The sequence below is a fragment of the Alosa sapidissima genome, chromosome 14, assembly GCF_018492685.1.
Source record: "Alosa sapidissima isolate fAloSap1 chromosome 14, fAloSap1.pri, whole genome shotgun sequence".
In the NCBI taxonomy this organism is placed as follows: Eukaryota; Metazoa; Chordata; class Actinopteri; order Clupeiformes; family Clupeidae; genus Alosa; species Alosa sapidissima.
This window is the reverse complement of record NC_055970.1, coordinates 8,649,371-8,674,379: the sequence shown is the minus strand read 5'-3', so window position 1 is coordinate 8,674,379 and position 25,009 is coordinate 8,649,371. Positions and strand designations below refer to the sequence as shown.

General features: G+C 46.1%; 1 protein-coding gene across 1 annotated transcript in view; it reads left to right on the top strand.

Moving 5' to 3' along the window:
- rfx7a (regulatory factor X7a) overlaps positions 1 to 24,713 on the top strand; it is a 32,950-nt gene extending 8,237 nt beyond the window's left edge. Inside the window, exons 2-9 of the mRNA XM_042061116.1 lie at positions 2,727 to 2,760; positions 10,800 to 10,885; positions 10,981 to 11,106; positions 11,841 to 11,957; positions 13,569 to 13,653; positions 15,034 to 15,241; positions 15,923 to 16,224; positions 17,320 to 24,713. Of these exons, the coding sequence (XP_041917050.1) occupies positions 2,727 to 2,760; positions 10,800 to 10,885; positions 10,981 to 11,106; positions 11,841 to 11,957; positions 13,569 to 13,653; positions 15,034 to 15,241; positions 15,923 to 16,224; positions 17,320 to 20,979 (4,618 nt within the window). The 3' untranslated portion in view covers positions 20,980 to 24,713. The remainder of the gene's footprint in view (positions 1 to 2,726; positions 2,761 to 10,799; positions 10,886 to 10,980; positions 11,107 to 11,840; positions 11,958 to 13,568; positions 13,654 to 15,033; positions 15,242 to 15,922; positions 16,225 to 17,319) is intronic.
- The last annotated feature ends 296 nt before the right edge of the window (positions 24,714 to 25,009 follow it).

The window sequence follows — 25,009 nt, the reverse complement described above, 5'->3', positions numbered from 1 at the left end:
TGCCTACTGCTTGCTGCACACTCAGAGAGCCTGTCGGAGGTTAGAAGGTTCAAAGCACCACAGGGGTTGAGTGCATTGAGTTCAGCGTTCGGCTGACTTGTGCTGCCGCAGAAGAGATAGACAGAGCTGCAGATGCAGGGAGTGAGAGAGGCAGGGAGGGAGGGAGGGAGAGAGAAAGAGAGGCACGGAGGGAGGGAGGGAGGGAGGGAGGGGGGAGGGGGGGGGGGGGTCGAGCAAGCGGGCCAGTGATCAGCATCGTCTCGTCTGCCTGTCCCCATGCACGTGGGTCAAACAGGGTAACTGGGCCTTTGTGTCCACTGCGCTTCTCATCCTCCAAGCTCGCAGCTGCACCGTCTGCCCGTATCCAGCCAGGCTTCCGTGGCAGAGTGGGAAGCAGGCTATCCTCCCGTTACCCCCTGGGCGGCCATATTGTAAAGGCAGGCAGGCAGACAGACAAGCCGACCGCGTGCTACCAAGGCCTTCCCTTTCCTGCCTCCCTGCAGCCGCCACCGCTGCTCTGTTTGTTGTTTACGTTCTGCCCTGCGCAGCGAAGGAGTGGCCAGCTGGAGGAGTGGGGGAGGGGAGTGGTGTGGCCGGATGGAGTGGGGCGGGGTGGGGTGGGGTGGGGTGGGGCCGGGCCGCGTGCTCTTAGTGACAGACAGGATAAAAGTGCCGCTCATCTGCCCCCAGAAATCAGGCCACTTTTTTCAGGATTTTAATTATCATTTGATCTCACTTGGCTCTGCCAGTATGTGGACGTTGGGGGTTTTTTTTGGAGGATGTTTTTCATTTTGTCATTGGACAGCAGTTGTAACATAAGTTCTAATGGCAATTGTTTTTTCCCCCTGTTTTGGGTACTCTCAAAACATTATGTTAATTGCATTGTTGTTTTATTGTGGTCAGCACAGAGTCTTGTTAACCATCATCAGCATCTGTTGAAGAAGAATATTTTCAACACTTTTGCGGTCTTTTGCTTCAATTTATTAGAGAAAAATACCCAGAGTACACCAGTTGATTTGGGTTTGCCTTCTGCCAGGTCAGAATTCTTGGTGAGGCTTAGGCCAATCAGTTTTTCCCTCAGCACCCTTGTGATATGTGTGTAGCTTCTGCCAATGTGGTTATTGCCTGGCAGCATAGTGATTAAGAGCTTAACTCATCAAGGAATGCCCAATCAGATTGTGTGAATGTGGAAAGGGAGGTGCACTAGCAACATGTGGGACATAGGATTTAGGGCTACGGTGATGTGACATGAGCTCTGTGTGTTTGAGATTTCCGCTTGGCAACAATGATTTAGTGATGCCCAGCGTTCAAGATCACTACCTTCGCACCTCTTGGCTGAAGACGGCTTAATGCATGTAACCTGTCCCAATATCCCCGCTCACGTCTTCGAGGTCACACTCTCTCACCTAGTAACAAGTCATTTATTCTCCTCTCTCCCAGTCCGTCATGGAGACAGTCAATTAAAGTGTTTGGCATTTCCCATTGACCTGCAGACAGGTTTGTTGTTACCCTGCGTAACGGATTACTCTCAGGTAGTCATGTAACCAGTGCTCTAAAGGCTTATTAAGTTGATAGAAATACACTGAGAGAGCACTGCCTCGGCAGTATGCATCCTCCATCCGGTGTCCTTGGTAATTAGCTGAAGGATTAATCTTATTTTTTGGCTGTTTATCCAGCTTTTGATGACTTCTGTAAAATGTGCCATGACCCATTTCATGTGATTGATGGATATTAGCTGCATTTCATTGATGCAAAAGCTTTAGAGTATCCAGCAGATTTTGAAAGGTTGTGTGTATAATTGAAATGAACATCATGTTTGCCCTATTCACCCAGTAATTGTACTATAGCCTAAAGTTCTGTGCCACAGAAACATTGGGAAAGAACGACTTCCCTAGCTAACCCTGGTCAAAAATGGGACCAAAACACACTGGTCAGAATGTTTCCTATAAATGACACTCATAATGTTTAGGCAAAAGTCAGTGAGTGAGTAGTCACTAGTTTTATGTAAAACCCTTAATGCTTCTTCAGGGATCCATTTCAGGGTTCCATCAGTTACAGTTCTAAGAAGTTACTGATGTTGTTTACTTCCTAGGCTGTCTCAATTTAGAGTCAAAAACACAGTGGTGGCAGGTTAGCAAACACATATAGGCCTATTACCTGTGCGCAGCCTTAGATTACATACACCAGCATGTATGGAGGGACAGAGGGGGAAGTTTGTTGTGTAAAGTCGCATGAGCTCATGTTCTCTGCCCCTACCACACCGGCTGGCCTTTTGGAGAGTTCCTTTTTGGAGACCGGCTATATAAATACCTGGCAGACGTGTCCTGCTACAGGGGAGCCAAGAGAACAGCCATACATTGCTACCCCAGGCAGAGTTTAATGGTCGTCACTGCTGTACCTGTATATAGATTATATACCGGCTCATACCGCCCCAACACAACCCAGCCCAGCCAAACTTATGAATGACTGTCAAGGTCTGCCTGGTACGATATTAATAGTGGGACAGAACATTGATGCTGCAGCTCTTTTTTGTACATGACAACATGTGTTCCGCTGGTTATATTGGTCTTGAGGAGACAGAGGCAGGTGGGGCAGAGGGTCGCGCTGGGAACGGAGGAGTGATTCCTGACATGCCACTGATTTATTAATAAATGTGCTTTATGTATGTTTCTCCTGTTACACGTGGGTAATAATGTTGCTTTTTTCTCTCTTTTCTTCTCTTACAGCAAATCTGTACAATCCAAAGTGGACGGCATTTTGGTGAGTATTGTCTCATTAAAGGCGCTCTAAGCGATGCTGGGTAACGTCACTGTTGACGTTCAAACAAAACAATAAGCTAGCTCCCTACTTCCTCCCCCTCCCTCTTGTGTAATTGAAACGCGCATCTCATCTGTGATTTGCTGGAACAGTTTGTTAGTTTTTTATGGACGAAGTTTGCCCTAATTGTTTTGTGACCGTTTTTGGAGCCTGGGTTGTCCACAGAGATCGTGTTTTTTTTTACAGTGTATTCAGGACACAGGCAGCTAGCGGATAGTGAGGTGCAGGGCTTAAAATTTTCTCATTTTTCAAAATGGGGGGGGGGGGGGGGGCGGGGATACCAAGTCAAGAATTGCGATTTCGATACTTTTTTAAAAATGTATTGATTTGGGGGCCCCCACCACCTTGACGTCATCAGTAATATTGAATATATTGTAGTGGGATCATTCACAACAGTGGCCATCCTAGATTCTGCTTGACTCTCTCCACACACACAAACACACTGAAAATGATGGCTTATGTGATCTGTTTCTATTTCATATATTTTCATATAGAGTGTATTTAGTTAATAATGTATAGTATTTTACTAGTAATTACTTGTAGCTAAACATATTTAGTAATTTGAATGCTTCATATTGATTTTTAAACTATTACATTTAGGCATTCATCCTGACGATTTTAGGCTAGTAAATAAAAGTTGTGCATAGTGCATAAGGATATGTGGTTGCAATTCATTATGTTTTCTGTCATTAGATAAAATAAAGGTTCAAAAAACTAACAAGTCGAAGACAATCTTTCTGGGATCACGTGTTTTGCAATGTTCACTAATTATTTTAGTGAGCATTACTGGCAGATGTGACCTGAGCTAGCAGGGTAGTTACCAAGGAGCTCTCTCCAGATGTAAAAGTTTGCCATGGCTGCGTAGCCCTACTTGTGTAAGCGCAAAGTGGTTCTCTCTCTCTCTCTCTCTCTCTCTCTCTCTGCGTGTGTGTGTGCGTCTGCGTCCGGTCAATAGCACCGCATTCACTTCATGATTAGATGGAGGGATTAGATAGAGGGAATTTCTCGCATTATGGTGGCATGAGTTGCGGGACTTGAACAAATTATGCGCAATACCCGCAATCCCGCAGTGAAATTTAGGCCCTGTAAGTGACAAAAAAGGTTTTAGCGTAAAAAAGTATGACATCGCTTAGAGCAGGGGTCCCCAACCTTTCATGTGCCATGGACCGGTATGATTCCCATTTTTTTTTTCACGGACCGGGGGGGGGGGGGGGGTTAGTGGGTTGGGGGTTCGGGGGTTCCATGTTCCATATGTGTTGTGCATGCATTACTTGAAAAGAACTAGCTCCAGTTATGTATGAACAGTGAAGGTAACAAACTCTTAAAAATGTGAAAAACGTGAACTTGAAGAAGTAAAAATTTAACAATAGGCCTATCAACTATGAAAATTGAACAACTTGAAGCTACATCTATCAAGTGTGAACATGCTTAACAAAATATGGGAACAAAACATGGGAACTAAACGTGCATTACGAATATAATCAGTGGGAGCCCTGTGCTTGTTTCCCTGCAACAAGAAGGTTCCATCTGGGGGTGATGGAAGACAGTGACACCCTCAGTGTGTTTGAAATGTCCAGTCGATTGCGCAATTTGGTCTTAGTTGCAGTCATTGCAGAAAACCCGGCCTCGCATAGATACGTGGTGGAAAATGGTAGCAACGTTTTCAGCGCTTTTACGGCTCTCTCGGGATATTCTGCTTTGGTTTTGATCCAAAAACCCGCCAGAGAGGTTTCCTCATACACACTCTTAAGACCACCGTCATTTGCAATTTTGATCAACTGCTCCTTCTCCTGCGCTGACAAGTTAGGACTATTCTGGATATTGACAAATGGGTTGCGGACCCACTCATTGGTTTGCCGTGGATCTTTGGAGGATGGGAAGTAGCCTAACGCTCAAACTCATTTGAAAGCGCAACAAGGTGATCGCGCACCAGCTGCGAGAGAAAGGGCCCTGCCTCAGTCTCTCCCAAAACCCCCACTACTGTTTGGAACATATCAAATACACCCCGTTCCCATTCGTCCCCACAAATCAAGCTTGGCTTTAAATACAGTGACTTTATCTGCCAGTTTAAAGACAGTCGTCATTCTCCCCTGGAGTGACAGGTTGAGGTCATTAAGCAACCCGAATATGCCACACAGGTAAGCGAGTTTTGACACCCAATCCTCATCACTAAAATGTGCAGCTAACGGTGATACTACCGTTCGCCAAGAACTGATCAAGTGAAGTGAGCTGACCTGAGGCTGCGTAGGCTCACGTCATGTCGTAGGCTACGGCCCGGTTAGGAATGTTCCACGGGGCCGCGGCCCGGTGGTTGGGGACCGCTGGCTTAGAGCACCTTTAAGACATTGTGTGTTGTATTTTAACTTCTTCCAGACCACATAAATCAGTAGAAAGAAAGTACCTGGAAATTGCCGTGTTTGTTTATGCAAACATCACGCAATGTTAAACTACTCAGAATTAATCTATATGTGGTTAATTCCACAAAATATCACACACACAAAGTTACGGAATTACAGCATTATTTGTTTTTTTTTATTAAACTGAAAATTATTGCAATTTTAACTACAATATTTGAGGAGTTCAAACCCTCTCAATATCTTAGAAGCACTGTCTGTTGGTTGTATGGGGTTAATCCCATACTCTCTACTTGAGAAAAAAAGCCAGCATCCCTCATCTCCCAGTCTTCATCTTTACCAAGGGGCACAAGGGCAGGTCTTCTGTGTACACAACAGTGTGATGGAAAAACACACCGTCCGTTGTAAGCGTGTGTGTATCACACACTCTGTTTGCCCTCTTCTAAGAGGCCCAGTGTCCCTGATGGCTCTCTCAGCCTTCACAGTAAAAGGAGGACCGCAGCCTCAAGTGGATATGTGGCGACTGTCTAAAGTGCTTAAGGAGACAGTGCAGAAGTGCAAGGAGAAGGGACAGACAGGGAGAGAGGGACAGACAGACAGGGAGAGAGGGAACAGACAGACAGGGAGAGAGGGAACAGACAGACAGGGAGAGAGGGAACAGACAGGGAGAGAGGGAACAGAGAGGGAGAGAGGGAACAGACAGGGAGAGAGGGGACAGACAGGCAGAGGTCGACAGCTAGAGAGACAGGGAGGTTGCTAATCGAGCGGAAGAGGGAGAGAAAGAGAGAGGAAGAAAGACAGGAAAGAGAGAGAGCAAGGCAGAGAAAAGCATGTTTAAGAAATCCCCTGAGCTTGGCAGGTGACAGAGAGGGTGAGGTGCGTCTGACCTCCCCTCTGCTTCTCCTGTCTGTCTCTCGCAGGCTGCTGGGGATGTTGCAATGGCACACGGCACCTTGCATCAGCTGCCCGCATGATTTTCTTCTCCTCTTTTCAATTCCACACACAGGAGTGATCTCTTTGGATTTTTATTGAATTTTGAGTTGATTTAGTTTGATATTTATTTTGCTTTCAGTGTTTTTTTTTTTCTCCTTTACTCCGTGGTGCTGTCTTCTTTCGAGGAGACATGAAAAAGCACTTGCGTCTAATATTAGCCCTCTGTCGAGCTCTTAGTGCTGCCGCTTTAATCTGGTTATATTCACCACGTCCTGGCAGAGGCAACGAAAAAAAGTGGCCATCAATAATAAAAGTTGTGTTTGTTCCTCAACTATCTGACGGAGGTGGGAAAATGTCCCCAGGAGACAAGGATAAAGGAAACTGGAGATATAACTGTGTGTGTGTGTGTGTGTGTGTGTGTGTTTTGAAGCACTTCAAACACTACTAATGGTGACCAGTCAGATTGTAAAAATTCTTCAGGCATTGATGAGTGAGGGTAGTTGGTTACGGTGCACTGCTTGAAGAATATAATAACCATTGTAATGGCTTTCTGAACATCTGAATTGTAAAATAGGTCAGAAAGATTTCAAATTGAAATGTCATTAGAAATACTGTCCCATAAGTAGTTTCCCTTCAAAACAGGTTTGTTTTTAATCAGATATCATATATTAGAAGTCAATGGTCTCCCTTATCTGTGTTTTTGAACGTTGATACTGGTGAGTCAGAGTGGAGACCCAGGTCTGTGATGGTCAGAATACACCGTAGCACATCCTGGATGACATCAAACCGCACGGCATCCCCCAGTATCTGCCAGTGCCAAGCGCACTGCTGGCTCCAGCACAGAGGCAGGGAGGTAGATTGGCTTTCACACTCGGCTCACTGCAGCGCACACAGCAGTGGAGCACCACGCGCCATCCACCGGTCACTCCGCCCATCGGGCGTGGGCCAGCCCCGCGTGCCTATCAGGAGCCCCCGATCCCAATCCTACAGGATGAATGGCGCAGCGCACCAATGAAGCACCTCACCTTATGAATGAACGCATGAATGAATAACTGAATGAAAGGAATAAAAATGTGAAACGTTTTTTTTTTTCCCCTCTACTTTGTTTCTGAATAATGATTTCCTGTTCTGAATTAAAGGTTGAAAGACCAGTTGGGAATTGAGTGATTTCGGTATGGTAATTAATTTCATTGTGCGGTTGTGTGCTCTGCAAAGCATGACCTTATTTCAATAATGATAGGTAGATGTGCCCTGTGCCAGACTGAAATGTTTTGTGAGTCTGAGCAGAGGCTTTACGTTATCAGTGACCGGCGACTTAAAGCTGCCCTTTGTCTGGAGTGGGTGTGCACTGTAGTGTCCAATTGAGCGAACCACGTGTGTGTGTGTCTGTGTGTGTGTTTCCACATGTTCGAGCCACAAGCGGTCTGCCCCTTCAAGGGGGGGGGGGGGGGGGGGGTTCTCTTTTGGATCCTAAATCGGTCCCGTCCAGTCGGCTCCTCGTCGGCTGCGTTCCATTTTTATTTACCATTTTCGCCTCCTTTGCCAAGGCCGTCCTCAGTGGCTGATAACTTTAGCCATTCATCAGCGCCACTTTCCCTAGCAACAAAGAGGCGAATAGGAAAGACAGAGTGGAGAATGCAGGCTATTCTTAGAAACTTGCTGGGGGTGGGTGGTGTAGGAGGAGGAGGATTGGGGAGGATTGGGGGGGATTGGGGGTGGGGGTACCCAGGGTGAGGCGTGGTGTAGACAGCGGTGCTAGCAGTAGTAGTGGCAGCGTCTGCAGACAGTGGCAGTGGTAGCGTTAGCGGCGTTAGCGCCAGTGGGCTCATGTGGGTGAAACGGCCACGTGGTGGCTGGCTCGGCAGGGAGGAAAGGGTTAAACGGTGGCCGGATTTCAGCTGAGTTGCTGCCAGTGCACACAAACAGACCCCCGCAGAAACACACCCACCACACACACACTGTACCATACATGCACACAGAAACAGAAACACAGACGTTTAACTCTGGCTGCAGCCGTCTGGCCCACTGTCCACGTGTTTGTCTGCCTGCGGGTTTAAATGTGGTGTCTTTGGAGCGTGCACGTGTGTCTGTGTGTGTGTGTTTTTGTGTTTGTATGCCCACTGTTGATCTCATAGCCACCGATGATTCTCTTCCTTAGATTTCCTCCTGCAGCATATCTATCCAACGCTGGGTCTTCTTAACGTTGCTTTTCTGTAAGAGAGTGTATAAGGTGCTGATGCTTCCACACCTCACCATGCAGTGTCTGTCGCCGCTCTCGATGCTCTGTTTAAAGCGGAAATGCAGAGTGCATAGACCCCTTGCACAGACACCACGAAAACAAAAGCTTGTTTGTGGGCTTAACTGCCTGCTTGGCTAGCCCCGCCACGGATTAGGTATGCCTCGGATTATTGCTACCTCAAATGACTTCCTCCTAGCGTGGAGGGGAGGGTTAGTGGGGGTGGGTGGGTGGCTGGCTGAAATCCCATAGGGCTGTCTCCCCTCATAAAAGTTAGTTTTGTAAGTGTGACTGTCTGTGAATGTGTGTGTGTGTATATGTGTATGTGTGTGTGTATATGTGTGTGTCTGCTGTTAATGTTGCTGCAATTTTTGGTTTAAAGTGTAATCATCTGTAGCAGTGCCAAGAAGCTAAAATGGATGGAATTGGATAGTCACGCTTTCCCTCCCTTTGATTTCCCCGATGAAAACGAAGAGCAAGACAGTCAGGGGCGTTTTGTCAAGGAGGCAACCGAAAATGTGAAGGGGTCTCTGTAAATCATACAAACACAAAAGACTCTTCCATTAGTATTCAAAACATGGCTCTTGACGGAGACTTGTGTGTGTGTGTGTGTGCGTGTGCGTGCGTGTGCGTGTGGAGACGTCGCCAGCATGGCATTGAAGAGCAGTGCCTGGAGCAAGAGTCTTGTCTGCTGCCTTCTACTCCCGCTGAATTTCAATGTGTCCCGCCCCGCCCCGCTCTCTTCCCGATTCCCTTTGAAGTGAAGTGGCGGACTAGCGAGGGGGCTGCTCGCTGCGCAGGGTCCCGTGTAGCCCCCCAGATCAGTGCCTCTCCATGTTTATCACACCAGCCTGGTTGCCTGTGTGTGAGTGTGTCACTCGCTCCAATCTGGCTCCAATGTGTATTTGGTGGGCTGGAGTCTGTTGTTTTTAGTTGTGTTGGGTTTACAAATAGGTGTTTTTTTACTTTGGTCGATCCTTCAGATTGATGAGGAGAGACTGTATGTGTGTGAGTGTGTGAGAGAGAGAGATTGTCACTGTATGAGCAGAGAGATCTGTGTGTTTGTGTCTGTTCATGTTGTGATGGGTGTGTGCGTATGCAGCATATACAACACACGTGTGTGTGTGTGCGTGTGTGCGTGTGTGCGCGTGCCTGTGTCTGTGTGTGTGTCGATGCACAAGGACAGGAGATGTGTGCTGGTGGCATCACAGAAACCAAAGCCACTCAGCCGTTGCAGCTGTGCACTGAGGTGTAGCCCCACCCTGTCCCGGCCTCACTCAACAACAACAGCCCCCCCCCCCCCCCCCCCCCCCAACCTCCTCTCCCGATGCACCACGGAACATATGCCACTCCATCATCAAATACAACTTACTTATAAGGCGTATAGGCGCATATATAAGTATAGGATGGAATTTAACCTGATCATTTGTCATTTATATCACCACATCTGTTCATAGTTAGAAATAAATTCCTCAGAAGGCCAGTGCATGTCAGCATATAGCCCATGTTGATGCTACTGTAACTCTATAACCTCCGATAACCATCCCCACTCGAATCTTATACTGTTCACTGGAAGCATGCCAGGTCCTAACCAGAGGTCATTCAGGGTGTCCCTGTATAAAGTGCAGAGCACATCACTAAGTTCCCCTCCTCACCCTTATGTCCTTCTCTTATCTTATTAAGAGATTTCTCCTTCAGCTTTTGTTATTGATTTAGCGCAACGACCCCTACCATGAGACTCATTGCAGTGGCCTTGGCCATGCTGTTGCCATTGCTATTAGACTGTTAGACTTTTAGGTCAAAGCCTGTTATTAACAAAGTCAAATGCTGCACAGGTCTATTGTTACGTCTTTTTAAGTCATTACTTAAATGAGTGACCTTTTTTTTAAAAGTAATTCTAAGTGGGTTTCACTTTGTGTTGGTTGTGTAATTGGACCAAAAAGGCCGACATTCAGTCTGTTGTGGAGTTGTCCTGTCTGTGTGGTTCTTGTTATGTGTTGTGAGTGAGTGGGTGGGTTTGCAAGTGAAAGCACACCAAGTTTGTTTTTTTTCACACGTACACAAGCTGGAGCTCTCGTCACCCTGACAGCTGGTGATTCAGGCCTGGGTTGGCTAGTTTTTCCATGCTTGGGGCAGGCATTTCACGATCGCGGTCTCACTGATCAAGCTTATTATGTGGTAAGAAAAGAGAGAACACAGATAGGAAAGGTTGCTTCATTTAATGTTTCTCACACCCCAGAACAGAATTTGCGCTTGTTATCAGATTTTACAATCTTAAATCTGATAGAGCCTTTTTGCTACTTTATGTAAAACAAATATACAGACCCCCCCCCCCAACAAAAACAACATACTCACCCATGTTGATGGAACCCTTTGTAGTCTCTCTCTCATACACACCATCAGATATTTGAGTGTTTATTTGTGTATCTAATGTGGTTTTGTCTGTCTCTCATTTGCAGCAAGATGTGGACAAGTTTACAGACATTGAGAAACTCTACCTCTACCTTAAGTTGCCTTGTGGGCCCAGCAATGGCAATGAAAAAAGGTAATTAAACACATTCACCAAGTGCTCAAATATGTGAACCCAAAGCTCAGGCAGAAGAGTTCTCATTCTCATTCTCGCCCCTGTTTCCACCACAGCAGTGAGCAGAACTCAATGTCGTCCAGTCGCACCCAGCAGATGCACGCGTTCAACTGGATCCGCCACCATCTGGAGGAGCACCCGGAGACCTCGCTGCCCAAGCAGGAGGTCTACGACGAGTACAAGTGAGTGGGTCAGCACAGCAGCACCAGCAGCACCAGCAGGGGGTCCAGATCAGTGACGCAGGAGAACCTACCAGCCTCACACCTGCTAGCCAGCTCAGTCAGATCAGTTCATAAGTTGTATAGTCAAAGTTGTTTTCAGTAAGATTTCATTAAGGTTCAAATGTAGAAGTGCAATTTATATGTTGCATTTATATTGTAGTGTAGGTATTTCTTTCCTGTAATGTACACTAAGGTTTCACAGCGTGTTAATGTGCTGTTGGCCTTTGATGTACAAGTTGTAAATGAATTGTCAAGACCTGAAAATGAGACCTGCCATGAACAGGACAGGTGTACTCTACCTATTTGACACCAGAGGCACCCTCTCTGGCGGTCAGCAAAAGCTCGCACAAAAATAGCCACTGGAAGCATGGGAAAAGTTGCACACCATATGTTTGTAATACTAGAGCGGAACATTTGAGCACGTCGACTGTGTCACCGTTACGTAAAGGGCCAGCCTGACTTCCCATTCATCCCCATTCAATATCCATTAATTCCCTATCATGACTATTAGAGAAGCCTCACTTAGTTGAAGTCTTTAAAACCGTCTCCTCATGTGATCTCATTCCTAGACAGCTTTTATTGGACACTGACTTTTTGTGTGGTGTCTGGAATCCAGACAAATGCCATCAGGAGCTGTAATGTCTCTCTATGTGTGTGTGTCTGTGTGTGCGTGTGTGTGTGTTGTCTTTTAACAGGAGCTACTGTGACAATCTCAGCTATCACCCCCTCAGTGCCGCTGACTTCGGAAAGATCATGAAAAATGTCTTCCCCAACATGAAGGCACGCCGGCTGGGCATGAGGGGCAAATCAAAATATCCTTGTCTTCTCTGGAACTGTTTGTATAGACTGTGGTGGGAGGAGATGGGGAGGGGGGCACCGAACATCTGCTGTTGTAGTTCAAACCACCTCTAAATATAGATGCCAAATTAAATCAAATAAAACGGCAAGGGCTTTGAACGCAGAGCCAGGGGGAGAGATGGGGCATGGCCACTTAGGGTACAATCGAAATGGGTTTGCCCTTCAAGGAACCTTTCCTGCCCTGTCAAACTTCCCATTGCTGGAAGATCACAACAACAAGTGGCGTAATTCTCACCGAGGGGGGATTTTCCGTTGGCAAATATCACACCATGGTTTACGTGGTGACTGTTATATTTTGAGAGGGAAGTTTTCAAATGATCCCGGGGTTAAAAGTGCATGTGTACAGTACATGTGCATTTTTATTTTTGAGGTTCGTAGTGGTGCCCTTTTGAAATAGCCCAGACGCTGTTTGTTTGTGACTGTTTCATTGGGAACCGAAATGCTATATGAGCCCCCTCAAGTAAATAACACCAACTTAGAACGTCATGAGTTTGTGCTTACATAAGAATCTCAAAGAGCTTGGGAATGCTCTGCTATTCTTACGCCAACACCCCGAAGAATTAAGTGTTTATTGTGTTACTCACTTTAGGGAATACAGTTTGCGTTGCACTCTCTACTCCCTCAGACTGTGGATACTGATGATAGCTGCTTAATGGGCAATATTTGATGACCCGATCAGAGGAATTGAAATTGAAACTCGGCAGCTGCCGAGGTCCTCAGACAGGGCGGAGAAGAGCCGAGTGGTTTGGCGTGTGTGTGCTGTTGAAAGTACATTCAAGAACATCAACTGAAATGTGAAGTGCTGCACTAGGTGGTGAAGTGACACTCAGACACAGAAATAGGTCAAAGGGTAGCCGAGAGGCCTGCGATGAACATGATAGGAATGGCCTACATGAGTTGTCTGCTGGCCTGGCTAGGTTTAGCGCTGTAGCTATTCAGTTGTAGCCCTGTATTTGATTTGGAAGTTTGCTTATTTCCCCTAAAGTTTACAGTTTATTTTGTGATCGATTATTTTTAGTTGTGGATTGTGTCCAAGGTAGGTTGTGTTAAAGATGGTTTATACCTCCACAGTAACTGCAAGATGAAAGAGAGTGTGTGTGTGTGTGTGTGTGTGTGTGTGTGTGTGTGTGTGTGTGTGTGAATGTGAGATGAAGAGATGGGCTTTGGCCTATGGGGATTAGTGAAGTGAGGGGCCAGTGTGGTGAGAGCTTTTGCAGCTGAGAGTGTGAAGACCCTGCCAGCGGCTTCAGAGAGGACGGCCGCGTGTGTGTTGATCCTCTCAGAGATTTTAGTCCTGCGCTGTTTGTGAAAAGGTTCCCCCCCTCAAATCTCATGAAATTGTTTCATGTCACGCATGGAAAAATGTACGTGGGATGCAGAGCTGAATCAACACATATGGATTTATGGTCCGAGCTCACTCTAATTACCCTCATGCCCATTCTGTTTCTGCATATGTTAATAACTCTATAGGCAAGCATACCTCTGAGGTGTTCAGGCATGTCAACAGTTGGCGAGTAGTGATATATGTCTGAATGTGTACACTGTTTTCCTTAACCCTTTCTCACGTACTGCTACAGTGGCCTGAGGAAGAAGGCCTTTGTTCATATGCCCTCTTTGCCCAATCTAGATTTACACAAAACAGGTGATGGGGTAAGTGGCCTAAAGTATACTTCTCCAAGTCCTATGAAGATGCAGTCTCTTTGTCTGTGTATGTATGCCTATATTGTAGGGATGCACGATATATCTGCGGCCGATATATTATTGGCCTATAAGTGAAAAAATTAAAATATTATTATCGGTCCGATAACAGAATTCTGGCCGATAATTTGCGCCGATATTTTTTAAAGTCCTAATTTAGGCCTACGTAAGGTCCGTCTGGCTACACTGAGCTACTTGAGCTTGGTTGGCTATACTTTTTCCTCAATATAATGTCAGCGGTGTGAATGTATTTCACCACTCTAACAAAATCTGTGGATATGCGTTCATTTGGGAATCTGTGCATCTCAAAATCGTCTTGTGAATGATCCGCCATTTAACCTTACCAGAGCGGAGCTCAGCCCTATCTAGAGCCGTCTTGTGCTGGTGTATTTGCACTTTACCGCGCTGTTCGGGGAAACAAATAAGCAAACTCGTTAGTGGGACGAGTACATAAGTAGGCCTAGTTCTAAGTTGTGTTTTAGTATTATATTTGCATTACGTTAGCTTGGGTTTTGTATTACTACCTAGAAATATGCTAACCATTCCTGCTTCAGTTCCAGACAGGTCATCATAATAAGTTATTAAAACCTTCGGGGCTAACCCCTTTCATTTCTGCTGCAGCAGGTTGTGCGCAACAGAGTAGACGGACATAAGATACAGTCTGTGGAGTTGCAGCTTTATTCAGTTACCCGCAGTTGAAACTAAACCTAAGTTTCCCTCACAAACTCTGATTTGGTCACTACACTGTAGCTTATTCCCAGCTGAGCCGTTTATGAGCGTTTAGTCCTAAATTAAAACGATTCATACTCTCTAGCCACTCACTCGCAATTCACTGAAGTCAGATTCACTTAAAGGAGCCACACATACTGTAGGGCTAGGCTACTGTTATGTTGTTGACTGCTGCACTATTGAGGACTATTATGAGTTCTGTCCATCATTTGGTGGTAGGTAAAATTACTGCAATAAAATTATGCTTATTAAATGTTTTCTACAAATCACTTTTCACAATTTTTTTTCAAGAGTAATATTATCGGTTATCGTATCGGTATCGGCCACAACAAACCAATAAATATCGGTTATCGTTATCGGCCCTAAAATTCCATATCGGTGCATCTCTATTATATTGGCAATGGTTGCCTGTATTTATACTGGGATGTATTATTGTTTAGTTTGGGAAATTGAAATTCGGAAGGAACTTGTCAAGTTTCCAGGCTTGTCATTGTGTACATATTCTCCAAGCACAAACAAAAAGAAGGGTTGAATCATTGATGAAGTTAATGTATGCATGTCTGTGTGTCCACCTCTCGTCCTCGCTACTCTTTCCTGTGTCAGTGTGAAGTGCTGGAGTCGTCGGGCCAGCTGGCCACTGCGGAGGAGGAGGTGCGCTCGGCCGCCTGCGGCCTGGTGTGTGAGTGGGCCCAGAAGGTTCTGAACCGGCAGTTTGACAGTGTGGAGGACCTCGCTCGCTTCCTGCTCAACAGCCACTACATTGGCACTAAGTCGGTGGCGGCACTGACTGTTATGACTGGATCACCCTCAGGTAAGATCCGGCCCAGGGGTGTTGCAGTGTACATCAGGCTAAATGGTCAACAATCAGTTATAATGGTCAGCAACCAATGTAATTTTCAGCGGTCATTTTGATTAAACTAGTTTGATTGCACCTCTTTGTTCTCTAAAGAAAAACTAGATGGACAGAGAGCTGTGTATAATCAACAGATACACAGTAAAGCGGAAGACATGAGAAGGGAAGGTGTCACCATTTCCAGGGAGAAAGATCTCCCCCTAGTGGCCATGCACATCACCTCTCATATTTTAAGTAGACACATGGCCTGTAGGCATTTAACTCCCACTCCAATCCATACACTGTTTGTGTGGTTCCTGAGGACGTGGCATTGGCCTGATTATTGAGTTTTAAGCAACACTGGTTGGTAGAGATGGATAGGGTTGTGGTAAGGAGCAGCTCCAAAGAGGCTGTTGTAGTAAACTGCAAAACATACTATGTAGACCCTTTCAACAATAAAAACAAAAACAATGCTTGAACGTTCTATTTGGTTCCCAATCTACTTCCTCTGCATTAAGATACGAAAGTCTTGTGGGGCCAACCATGATGCTGATAATGGAACTCTCTTGAAAGGGTCTATATTGTTAATTGTATAGTCAACTTTTCATATATTGTAAAGATACAGGGGAGCCCCCCCTCCTGTGTTCTTTGTCTCTGCAGGCGTTAAGACGCCCCTGCAGACCTCAGCTTTTGTGCCCATGGCAGACGCTCACGCCTTCCAGCCGCAGATGAAGACGCTCCCGTCCCCCTCCATCGACGCCAAGCAGCAGCTCCAGCGCAAGATCCAGAAGAAGCAGCAGGAGCAGAAGCTGCACTCCCCTCTCCCCGGCGAGGCCCACGCCAGGCGGGCAGACTGCGCCACTCCTGGGGCCGGCGGTGCCATCCCGTGCGGCAGCCCGGCTCTCCTCTCTCCTCAGCCCACCATTGGCATTGTGGTCGCTGCTGTGCCCAGCCCCGTCACGGTAAGCTGGCTCCACACTAGTAGTCCTTATCCTAGCTTTCTGTCAAAACCTTTTTGATGAGTTTTAAACGGATTGACTGCAGTTAAACTTGGGGAACCAAAACCAAGGTATTCTTAAGTCATGGTTGCAAAGACATTTAAGTATGCATGGTATTCGGAAATTCTGACCTCCGATAGAGATAAAATGACTTGAGGACTTGAGGAAAAGAGGACTAGAATTTTTTGCTCTGAGACTTGTGCCGAAGTCGGGTATCCGACTTGACGTCACTATATTCTCCAACCATGGCGGCCTCCCTTGCAGCAACACAAGAGGCAAATTTCACTACAGATCACTACAAACAACACTACAGATAGAAACACTCACCCGAGACATTTTGCCCTTGCTAAACCATAGTAAGCAGTTTTAATAACTTATTTATGTATTTCCTGTATTTGTTTTCTGAGCTGATCTCATGAACACTCTTTTTTCCGAGGGTCGGGATTTTTAAAGTCGGGTCCTTCGAGATTACGAACGGCATGAAGGCGCTATGAAAACCCCCTTGACATGCCCCGGCAAAGACACAACTACCCCAAAAAAAGATGGCCGCTATCCCCCATTCATAATCATTAAGAACTATTATAAACCCATAGATATCTCATATGGGAACACACCATCCCAAAACAAAAATGGCCACCAGACCATCAGTGTTTCCCATACATTGACTAATCTGTGGCGGGGCGCCACGAAATAAAAATCAGCCGCCACACATAAATATTCTATGTTTAATTTAATTTAATTTAATTTAATTTAATTTAAATTAAATATAAGGTCAAATCCTTGCATTGCCATTGAGCTGCGCTTTTTACGCACGCAGCCTTTCCTTGTCCCGCCCCGCTCTCTCTCGCAGCTGTCTGTATGCTACAGAAAGTGCCATAACTGTTTTGTCAATAGACTTAAACATGTGTATCCTGTTTTAGGTTGTGTTTATTTTTCTTTCATTTCTCAAGATTATCTCTGGGTAGTGGTTACTTTTCACTTACATCACACATCATATGCTTGAACTGTCTCTGTTGTTGTCAGACCCATGAGATAAGTTTGTGTTCTGGGTCCCTGCAGGTACAGAGGAGTGGGCAGTTGATGACCTCCCCCAGCCCTGTGCCAATGTCAGCGTCGGATGGCAAAGTCCTGCCGGTCAACTTCCAGGTTGTGACCCCTGTGCAGCAGGTGAAACAGTCCCCCAAGACCCCCCAGAACGTGCCCGCCAGTCCAGTTGGAGACCGCTCGGCCCGCCACCGGCAGATCCTGCCCAAGCCCTCGGCCACCGGTGCCCTCACCCTGCGCTCGCCGCCCACCCTCCTCATCACCAACAGCCCCATCAAGACTGTTATGCCAACCCCACACGTCAGCTCGGTCAACGTGGTCAAGATGACAGCCATATCCCTGGGGTCCAGCAGCAGCAGCGGAGGCAGCAGCTACAGCACTACCACCACCACCGCCGCCATGGCCGGCTTCACCAGCACCTCCTTAAGACCTGCCTCCGCTGGTCTGGCCGGCCCCAGCCTCTCTGAGGACCACAGGCCCAGTCCGCAGGTCCGGAGTGGGTCCGCCGTGCCAATGCTGTCCTCGGTGGTCCGGTCGGGCGATCCACTCGCGTCCGCCACCGACGGCAAGATGGAGCTCGAAGCCATAAAGCAGGGTGGCCAAGCCCAGAGCGGCACTGCCAGATCGGGTGCTACTCAGGAACCAGCTGGGCAGCACAGGGGTGCCATGCCCAGGGCCGCCAGTGTGCCCACCCCTCTAGTCAAGCCCACCCCAGGATTAGACCTCTTATCTGGGACCAAATATAACGGCAAAACCCCGCTCAATGGGGGCGGCGGTACGATGGCGCCTGGCAGCAATAATTCAAACAACAATAACGACAGCACTTTGTTTCTGAGCATCGCCAATCAGAACACCAGCACTGCTCCCTCGTCGTCCAGCACCACCGTGACTACCAGCTCGCCAAAGGAGAGCGCCCTGGCCTCCAGGAGCCCCCGCAAGCGCCTGGGCCCCGAGTCCAGTCTCACGCCTGTGAAGAAGGTGTTTATAACCCAGCACTCGTTCGGAGCGCCCGAAGGGTTCAAGCCGATGCTTGGCGCCTCTGTGAAGAGAGGACTTAGGCTGGGAGCTCCAGCTAGGCCCGAGAGTGCCCCCGCCAGCGCAGCGACCCCCAGAGTCACCGTGAGGATGAACTCGGCGACCCCTACGCGAATCCTGTCCCTCTCGGACTCCCCCGCCGGTAACGGTGGCTTCCGGACAATTGCCGAACACCAGCAAAACCCCACGGGGCAGCAGGGAAAATGTGAAGGTGCTACTGTTGGCATGGCGACCCCTACCAGGAGTGCCTCCGCCGGGCAGGTGTTGCCGCCGCAACACATGAATAATCCCCAAGCCATAACTGCTGATGTGGACATGCTGGAGTCTTCAGCTGTTAACGAGCTGAAGAATGCCATGTGGGCAGAAAGCCATATGGAGGCTGTCCAGCAGCACCAACAACAGCAGCACCAACAACAGCAGCAGCAAAAACAACAGCAGCAGCATCAACAACAACAACATCAACAACAACAACAGCAACAACAACAACAGCAACAACATCAACAACATGCTCCACAGCAACAGACAGCCCTTTCCTGCATGAGCCACACCCCCACCTCTGGCCAGATGGGCCAGGTCCAGCCAGGCATGATGGACTTTGGAGGAGGGCCCCCACCCAACATGGACTTCTCCTTCCCCTTCCACGATGATGATATGACCCAGGACAGCATCGTGGAGGAGCTGGTCCAGATGGAGGAGCAGATGAAGCAGATGAAGGCCATGCAGTCCCTCGGCGGCTGCGCGGACATGGGAAGCAGCCAGGGCCAAGCCGTCCCCATGCAGGGCACCATGACGACCCCCCACCACCACACTAGCACGCCGTTCTACAGCTCGGCCCACGGCAGCACCACTCCCATCCAGACGCCCACCCCGACGCCCACCCCTACCCCTACCTCGGAGATGGTGGGAGGGCCACACGGCTTGACCCGGGAAAGCCCCTGCTCCCGCGTGGCACCCAGCACACCCGTGGACAGCGCCCTAGGGAGTAGCCGTCAGACGCCGATCGGGACGCCGCACTCGAACTGCAGCAGTGTCCCGCCGAGTCCTGTGGAGTGCAGGAACCCGTTTGCGTTCACGCCCATCAACTCCAGCATCACCGGTTACCACGACAGCAGCATTGTGTCCAGCAGCCCGGTCAAGCCCATGCAAAGGCCCATGGCCACCCACCCGGACAAAGCCAAGCTCGAGTGGATGAACAACGGTTACAACAGTGGCGGAGGAACGTCCAACAACAGCATCAGCATTCTCCCCAGCTACCAGGACTTGGTGGATGACCAGTTCCGAAAGCCCCATGCCTTCGCCATCCCTGGCCAGTCCTATCAGTCTCAGGTGAGGCATCACGACACGCATATCAGCCGTCTGACGCCCATCTCCCCGGTACAGCAGCAGGTAGCCAGCATGTCCACTCTCGGCAAACAGGAGGGCTTCGCTGTGCCCGCTCCGCTGGACAACAAAACTGGCACGTCCACCTCCTCGAGTGGAACGTTCAGGTGCCGCAGCGTGAGCCCTGCAGTGCGCCAGCGGAACCTCAGCGGGAACATGTCAGCGGCGGTGGTGGGGGTGGGGGTGGGGGTGGGTGCCATGCCCAACGTCCCTCGGTCTGTCGTGTCGCCGTTCAACTCCCCTGTGACTCCGGAAGTGCTGAACATCTTCGCCAACAGCCACGGAGAGATGGGCGTTGGCGCCACCAGCGTCAGTATGGCTCAGCGGAGCCAGTCGGTGCCGCTGAACGTGATGATGCAGACAGAAGTCCTGCCCATGCAGATGGCCCAGCAGCAGCAGCAGCAGCATCAGCAGCATCAGCAGCTTCAGCAGCAGCATCAGCAGCTTCAGCAGCAGCATCAGCAGCTTCAGCAGCAGCAGCAGCAGCAGCAGGCCGGCCCCGGGAAGAACAACATCACCAGCGTGCTGTTGAACAAGATGGACAGTGATGGCGACGAGGCCGTACGGGGACTCGGCATCAACAACCTGCCCTCTAACTACACCGCCCGCATGAACCTCACACAGATCCTGGAGACCTCTGCCGCCACCGGCTTCCCTGGCAGTGCCAACCATCAGGCTATGGTCTCGCCCGTTCCTGCGCCTCCGCCGTATGAGTTTCAGAAGCCCGGCTACCTCATGAAGAACGCCAGGGGAGAGCAGGTCAGCTTTGCTGTTGGCAGTGGAGTCGGCCAGTCAATGTCAGGGTTGCAGCAACAACAACAACAACAACAGCAGATGCAGGAGCAACAGGAGCAGAATCAGTCTCTGATGCTGCATCAGCAGCAGCAACAACAGCATCAGCAACAGGAGCATCAGTTAGACTTCAGCAGCACAGTTAAGGACTTCCTGGGGGAGGACAGCCTCAACCCGGGCCCTCGAATGGTGGGCCAAACATCAGAGCTTAATACCACCGTAGGCTCCGATTTCTCCAACAATATGCGCCTGACCTCTGACCTTTCCAGCAGCATCAGTGACTTGAACACTCTCGACGCCAATCTTCTGTTCGACCCCAATCAGCAGCAGGGACAGTATGAGGACTCAACACTGGAGGAATTGAAGAATGATCCACTCTTCCAACAGATTTGCAGCGAGACTGTGAATTCTACTGGGTTTGACTGGTTGGAAAGTAAAGACCAGACCACAGTAGAAATGTTGGGCTAATGTTTATAAATAATATACATATATTTGTATAATTTGGAAATTGTTATGTTTTTTGATGTTTGTTTTTTTGAAACTGTTTTTGTAATTTTACACAGGGGGAAAACATTGTATAGCACACTGCTGCAAGTATCTGGAATGCTGACATTTGTTTAGACTCAGTGCCAGGCTGAACAGAAATTAACACCTTTTTCAAGTATGCTGGTTCTCTTTTACAAAACTGTTGGTGCCACACAGCTTATTGCTAGTGCTGTCACATTCATTTCAGGCTTGGCTGTTGAGGTCATAGGAAGATGAAGATGATGATGATGATTATAATGATGACGACGACGAAGAGTTTCTTGTGGACAAGTTAGTGATAAGTCTTGTGTTAAGGGTACAGTATGTCCTAGAGTGGGCAAACATCTGCACTACCATAGTTATCTGGGTTTCTATTTGTTGTTTTGTTTACACCTAGGGGTTTTTTCATAGTTGTGAACAGATCAAGATTAGACAGATGCTATCATGAACAACAACCGTTCATGTCTCTCGTTCAGTGAAGTCATGTACTCAAACTAAATTTAGTCAGCACCTGGTTCACTTTGTCTTTATGTACAGGGTACATAGTAATGTAACCATAGTGGAATTTCCCAAACTGAGATTGGAATTGATAGAAGATTGAATTAAGACCAGGTGTGGCAAGAGAGGCTGGTCTATTGCAAATAGTCTGGATCACTGCAAAAATATATTTTGCAAAAATGTATTTTGCAGTCACTGGAAATAATTAAAAAGGGAACACCATAATACTAATTGAGCACTGTTAAATACCATCTCTTACTTAGGATATGCAGCTTTGTCAAAAATAGTATTTGCACAGTTCATCACTGGCAGCTTTCAAAAATGATTAATTACAAAATGTCACCGTGGTCTGTGCTGCATCTTTGTTCGATGTATGTAGATGTCTAAAATGATATGCAATATTACTGCAAGAGACAAATTAGAAAAGAATCAATCACTACCTAAATACATAGGTACTCTATTATGCAACAAGCAACTTTAATCTATAGAACGGAAGAAGAGGTCAGTATAGCTTTTTATCTCTGTTGTGATCTCCAGATTTATATAAAAAAAGCACTTTTTGAATTAGTTAACAATGCTGTATACATTATTGCTTAGGTGCCAGAAATGGAAGAACAATATTAAGGTCAAATTGAATTATGTAGTACTGCCTTTTGGCATTGATCATCCCAATGTTTTATCTCAGGGTTTCTAGGGTATAATTTGAAATAGACTGATATATAGTAATTAGTACGATTTGTCTCCTAACAGTTGTTAAAACAGCTGTGCTGACAATTATTATTTTTTCTGTTATCTTATAAAACTTTACCAAATTGACCTCAGTTTGATCATATTTAAGAACAACCACTCAGCTTTAAATATTTGTGTGAGGCAAGAGAAGAGATTGACATGGTTGATATTGTAGAGTTATGCAAAATGGCTGTTAAACCCTTACTGAAACATTTGTAATTGTTACACAGGGAAAATAATCTATAAGGGAGAAGAGATATATTGGGTTGAAAATATGCCATCGGGGTACCAAAGTGGATTACATACATATTGCTTTAGTCACAACTGTAAATGTTGGGGGAAAGATTTTATAATGGATTACATTTTTTATTATTCATTTTGAAACTATGCATTTTTTTATTTTCATGATACAGCTGCTCGTCTAGTGATGTGGCTGCAGGAATTTGTAACTTATTGGTTTGTTATGCATTTCTCAATCTGATATGTATTTTGTATTTTCATTATTTCTAAAAGCTGATCAAATGTTTTGAATCCTCTAATGTAGATTAATTTTGTAATTCTGTTTAATAGAGATATGTGACATGAAATTGACAGTATCTTTCAGTACAAATACCTGCTGAAAGTACAAGACATTGTTAAAGGTAGTAATTGAAAGAATTTTTGCAAATTTTTGGCTGGAAATGAGGTAAAAACCTGTTAACGGTAAATCAGACATTTGAGTTTGTGCCTGGAAATATCATGATCAAGACGCACAATCTGCTACTAAGTCATGTGGTTATTGTGGACTGTATGCCTTCATAGCCTTATGTCCATACCAAAGAAACCATTCAATTGGATAGAAAAGATCAAATCATCATCAAGGGGGTCCATGTCCTCTGCCGATAGATTTCATGTTGTTCTGACACTTGCTAAAATGGCCCCGGTGGTCATTGTGATGAACCCTTTTTATTGTTGTTGAATCTGAGGTGTTAGGATCAGTATTTGTACTTTGCAGCTCAAGCATCTTTCTCTTTAGCACTGGGGTATCTTATTGACAAGTAAGCTGGAAACCACACTACTGTTATGGTTTAGAAAGAACCAATGTAGCAAAAAGAAATGTTTTACTTTGTAATTGGCTGACTGTTCTCTTCATATTGAATTTTTACGTTGTGTAAATAATATCAAAAGTTGCACCTGAAGAGACTGCACTGTATACACTATGAATATTTGCAGATGGTGATTCGAAGCACCTTCACTGACACTATACTGGTAGTAATGGATCAGGACTTGGTTTATAAGTGCTGTTTGTATCCATACCTGGTCCCTGTTCATGTACAGAAAATATGTGTGCGTGTGTTTCTTTTTTTTTGTTTGTTTGTTTTAATATTATGTGTGGCTTATTGAGATTGAATAGTGACCTGTCTTTGCAGAAGAGAGTACTTTGAGTGAATATAGCATGGTTTATTAACAAGAAGTATTACCATATATTACCAGGTTGCATATCTTTCTGTGATAAATGAAAAAAAAAAACTCATTAGACACTGGAAAGTTCCATTTAGATTTCTACAAGCTTCTGAGGTTCATGTTTATTGCACTAAATCTTTGATTTATTTATGAACCATCACTTGGGCATCTTATTAGGACTAAAGCTGCGATTGGAGCCCACAAAAAATATTTTTGAAGAACTTCAAAAATAGCTTAAAAATGAAGTGTCATCAAAATGTGACCGTCAATTGTCTTATGTAGCAATGTGCATTAATCTCAGTGAGATAAAGCATTATCTAACTTCTCATACGTGAGAATGTGAATAACTTTAAAGGAAGTAAAAACAGAAATAAGAATGGGATAAAAGCTGTTCAGGAAAACCGACACCATGTTCATTTAGTGATTTTATAATGTGCATGTTTGTAGAATTATATTGTACAGATATTCATATGCTTACAAGGCCAGGTTCTGTCTGTCAGAAAGGTATAGCTACTCACCGTTGCGTTGTTTGATGTTTACTAATTCTGAGGAATTATCCTTGTTCATTTTTAATTGGTTCTGTTGATGTTTGTTTATCTTTTATCTGTCAAAATTGTATGTGAAGAGAAGTTTTCATTGTTTTTTTTTTGTTTTTTTTATTCCTTTTCTTTGTTTTAAACAACAACATTAATTTAAGCACTGATGTTTGGACACATGAAGACAAATTTGTTCTCCTCTAAATGAGCAGCAACCGTTACTTCAATTCTGTACCTCTCTCTGACCCTTGTAGAATTCCCAAACCCTTCTTCCTCGCTAGGACTTGTAGAAAATGTGTCCCATGCCATGTATTTGTGTCTGGTGTACAGCTGACCGTACAGTAGTTTGACAATGTTGCTCTAGCATTTCAGCAATGTCTTTTTTTATTATTATTAATATTATGGAAAGTGCTCACTGATGAGATTTTTTAAGTGGTTTTAAAAACCAATAAACTTTTGTAAGTACCTGAATGCATTGTCTATTGCTTGTTTTTCTCTGGTCGTGTTCAATCATGGTGTATTTTGATGACTTTAACTTACCAGCAGGCGGCGATATACACTATATGTTATTTTACGTCTTGTATGATTTACATTTAGACATTTACAATCTGCACTGTTTTTGTAGGCGGGACATGTAAGTTACTTCGCATTACCGTGAAACAATTAAATGAAGCCTTGACACCACAGGTAAAGCATTGTAAAAATGTAGCATCATTAATAGGCTGCAACTTTGGAGTTTGCATTTCACATTAATTTTCATAGCTTAT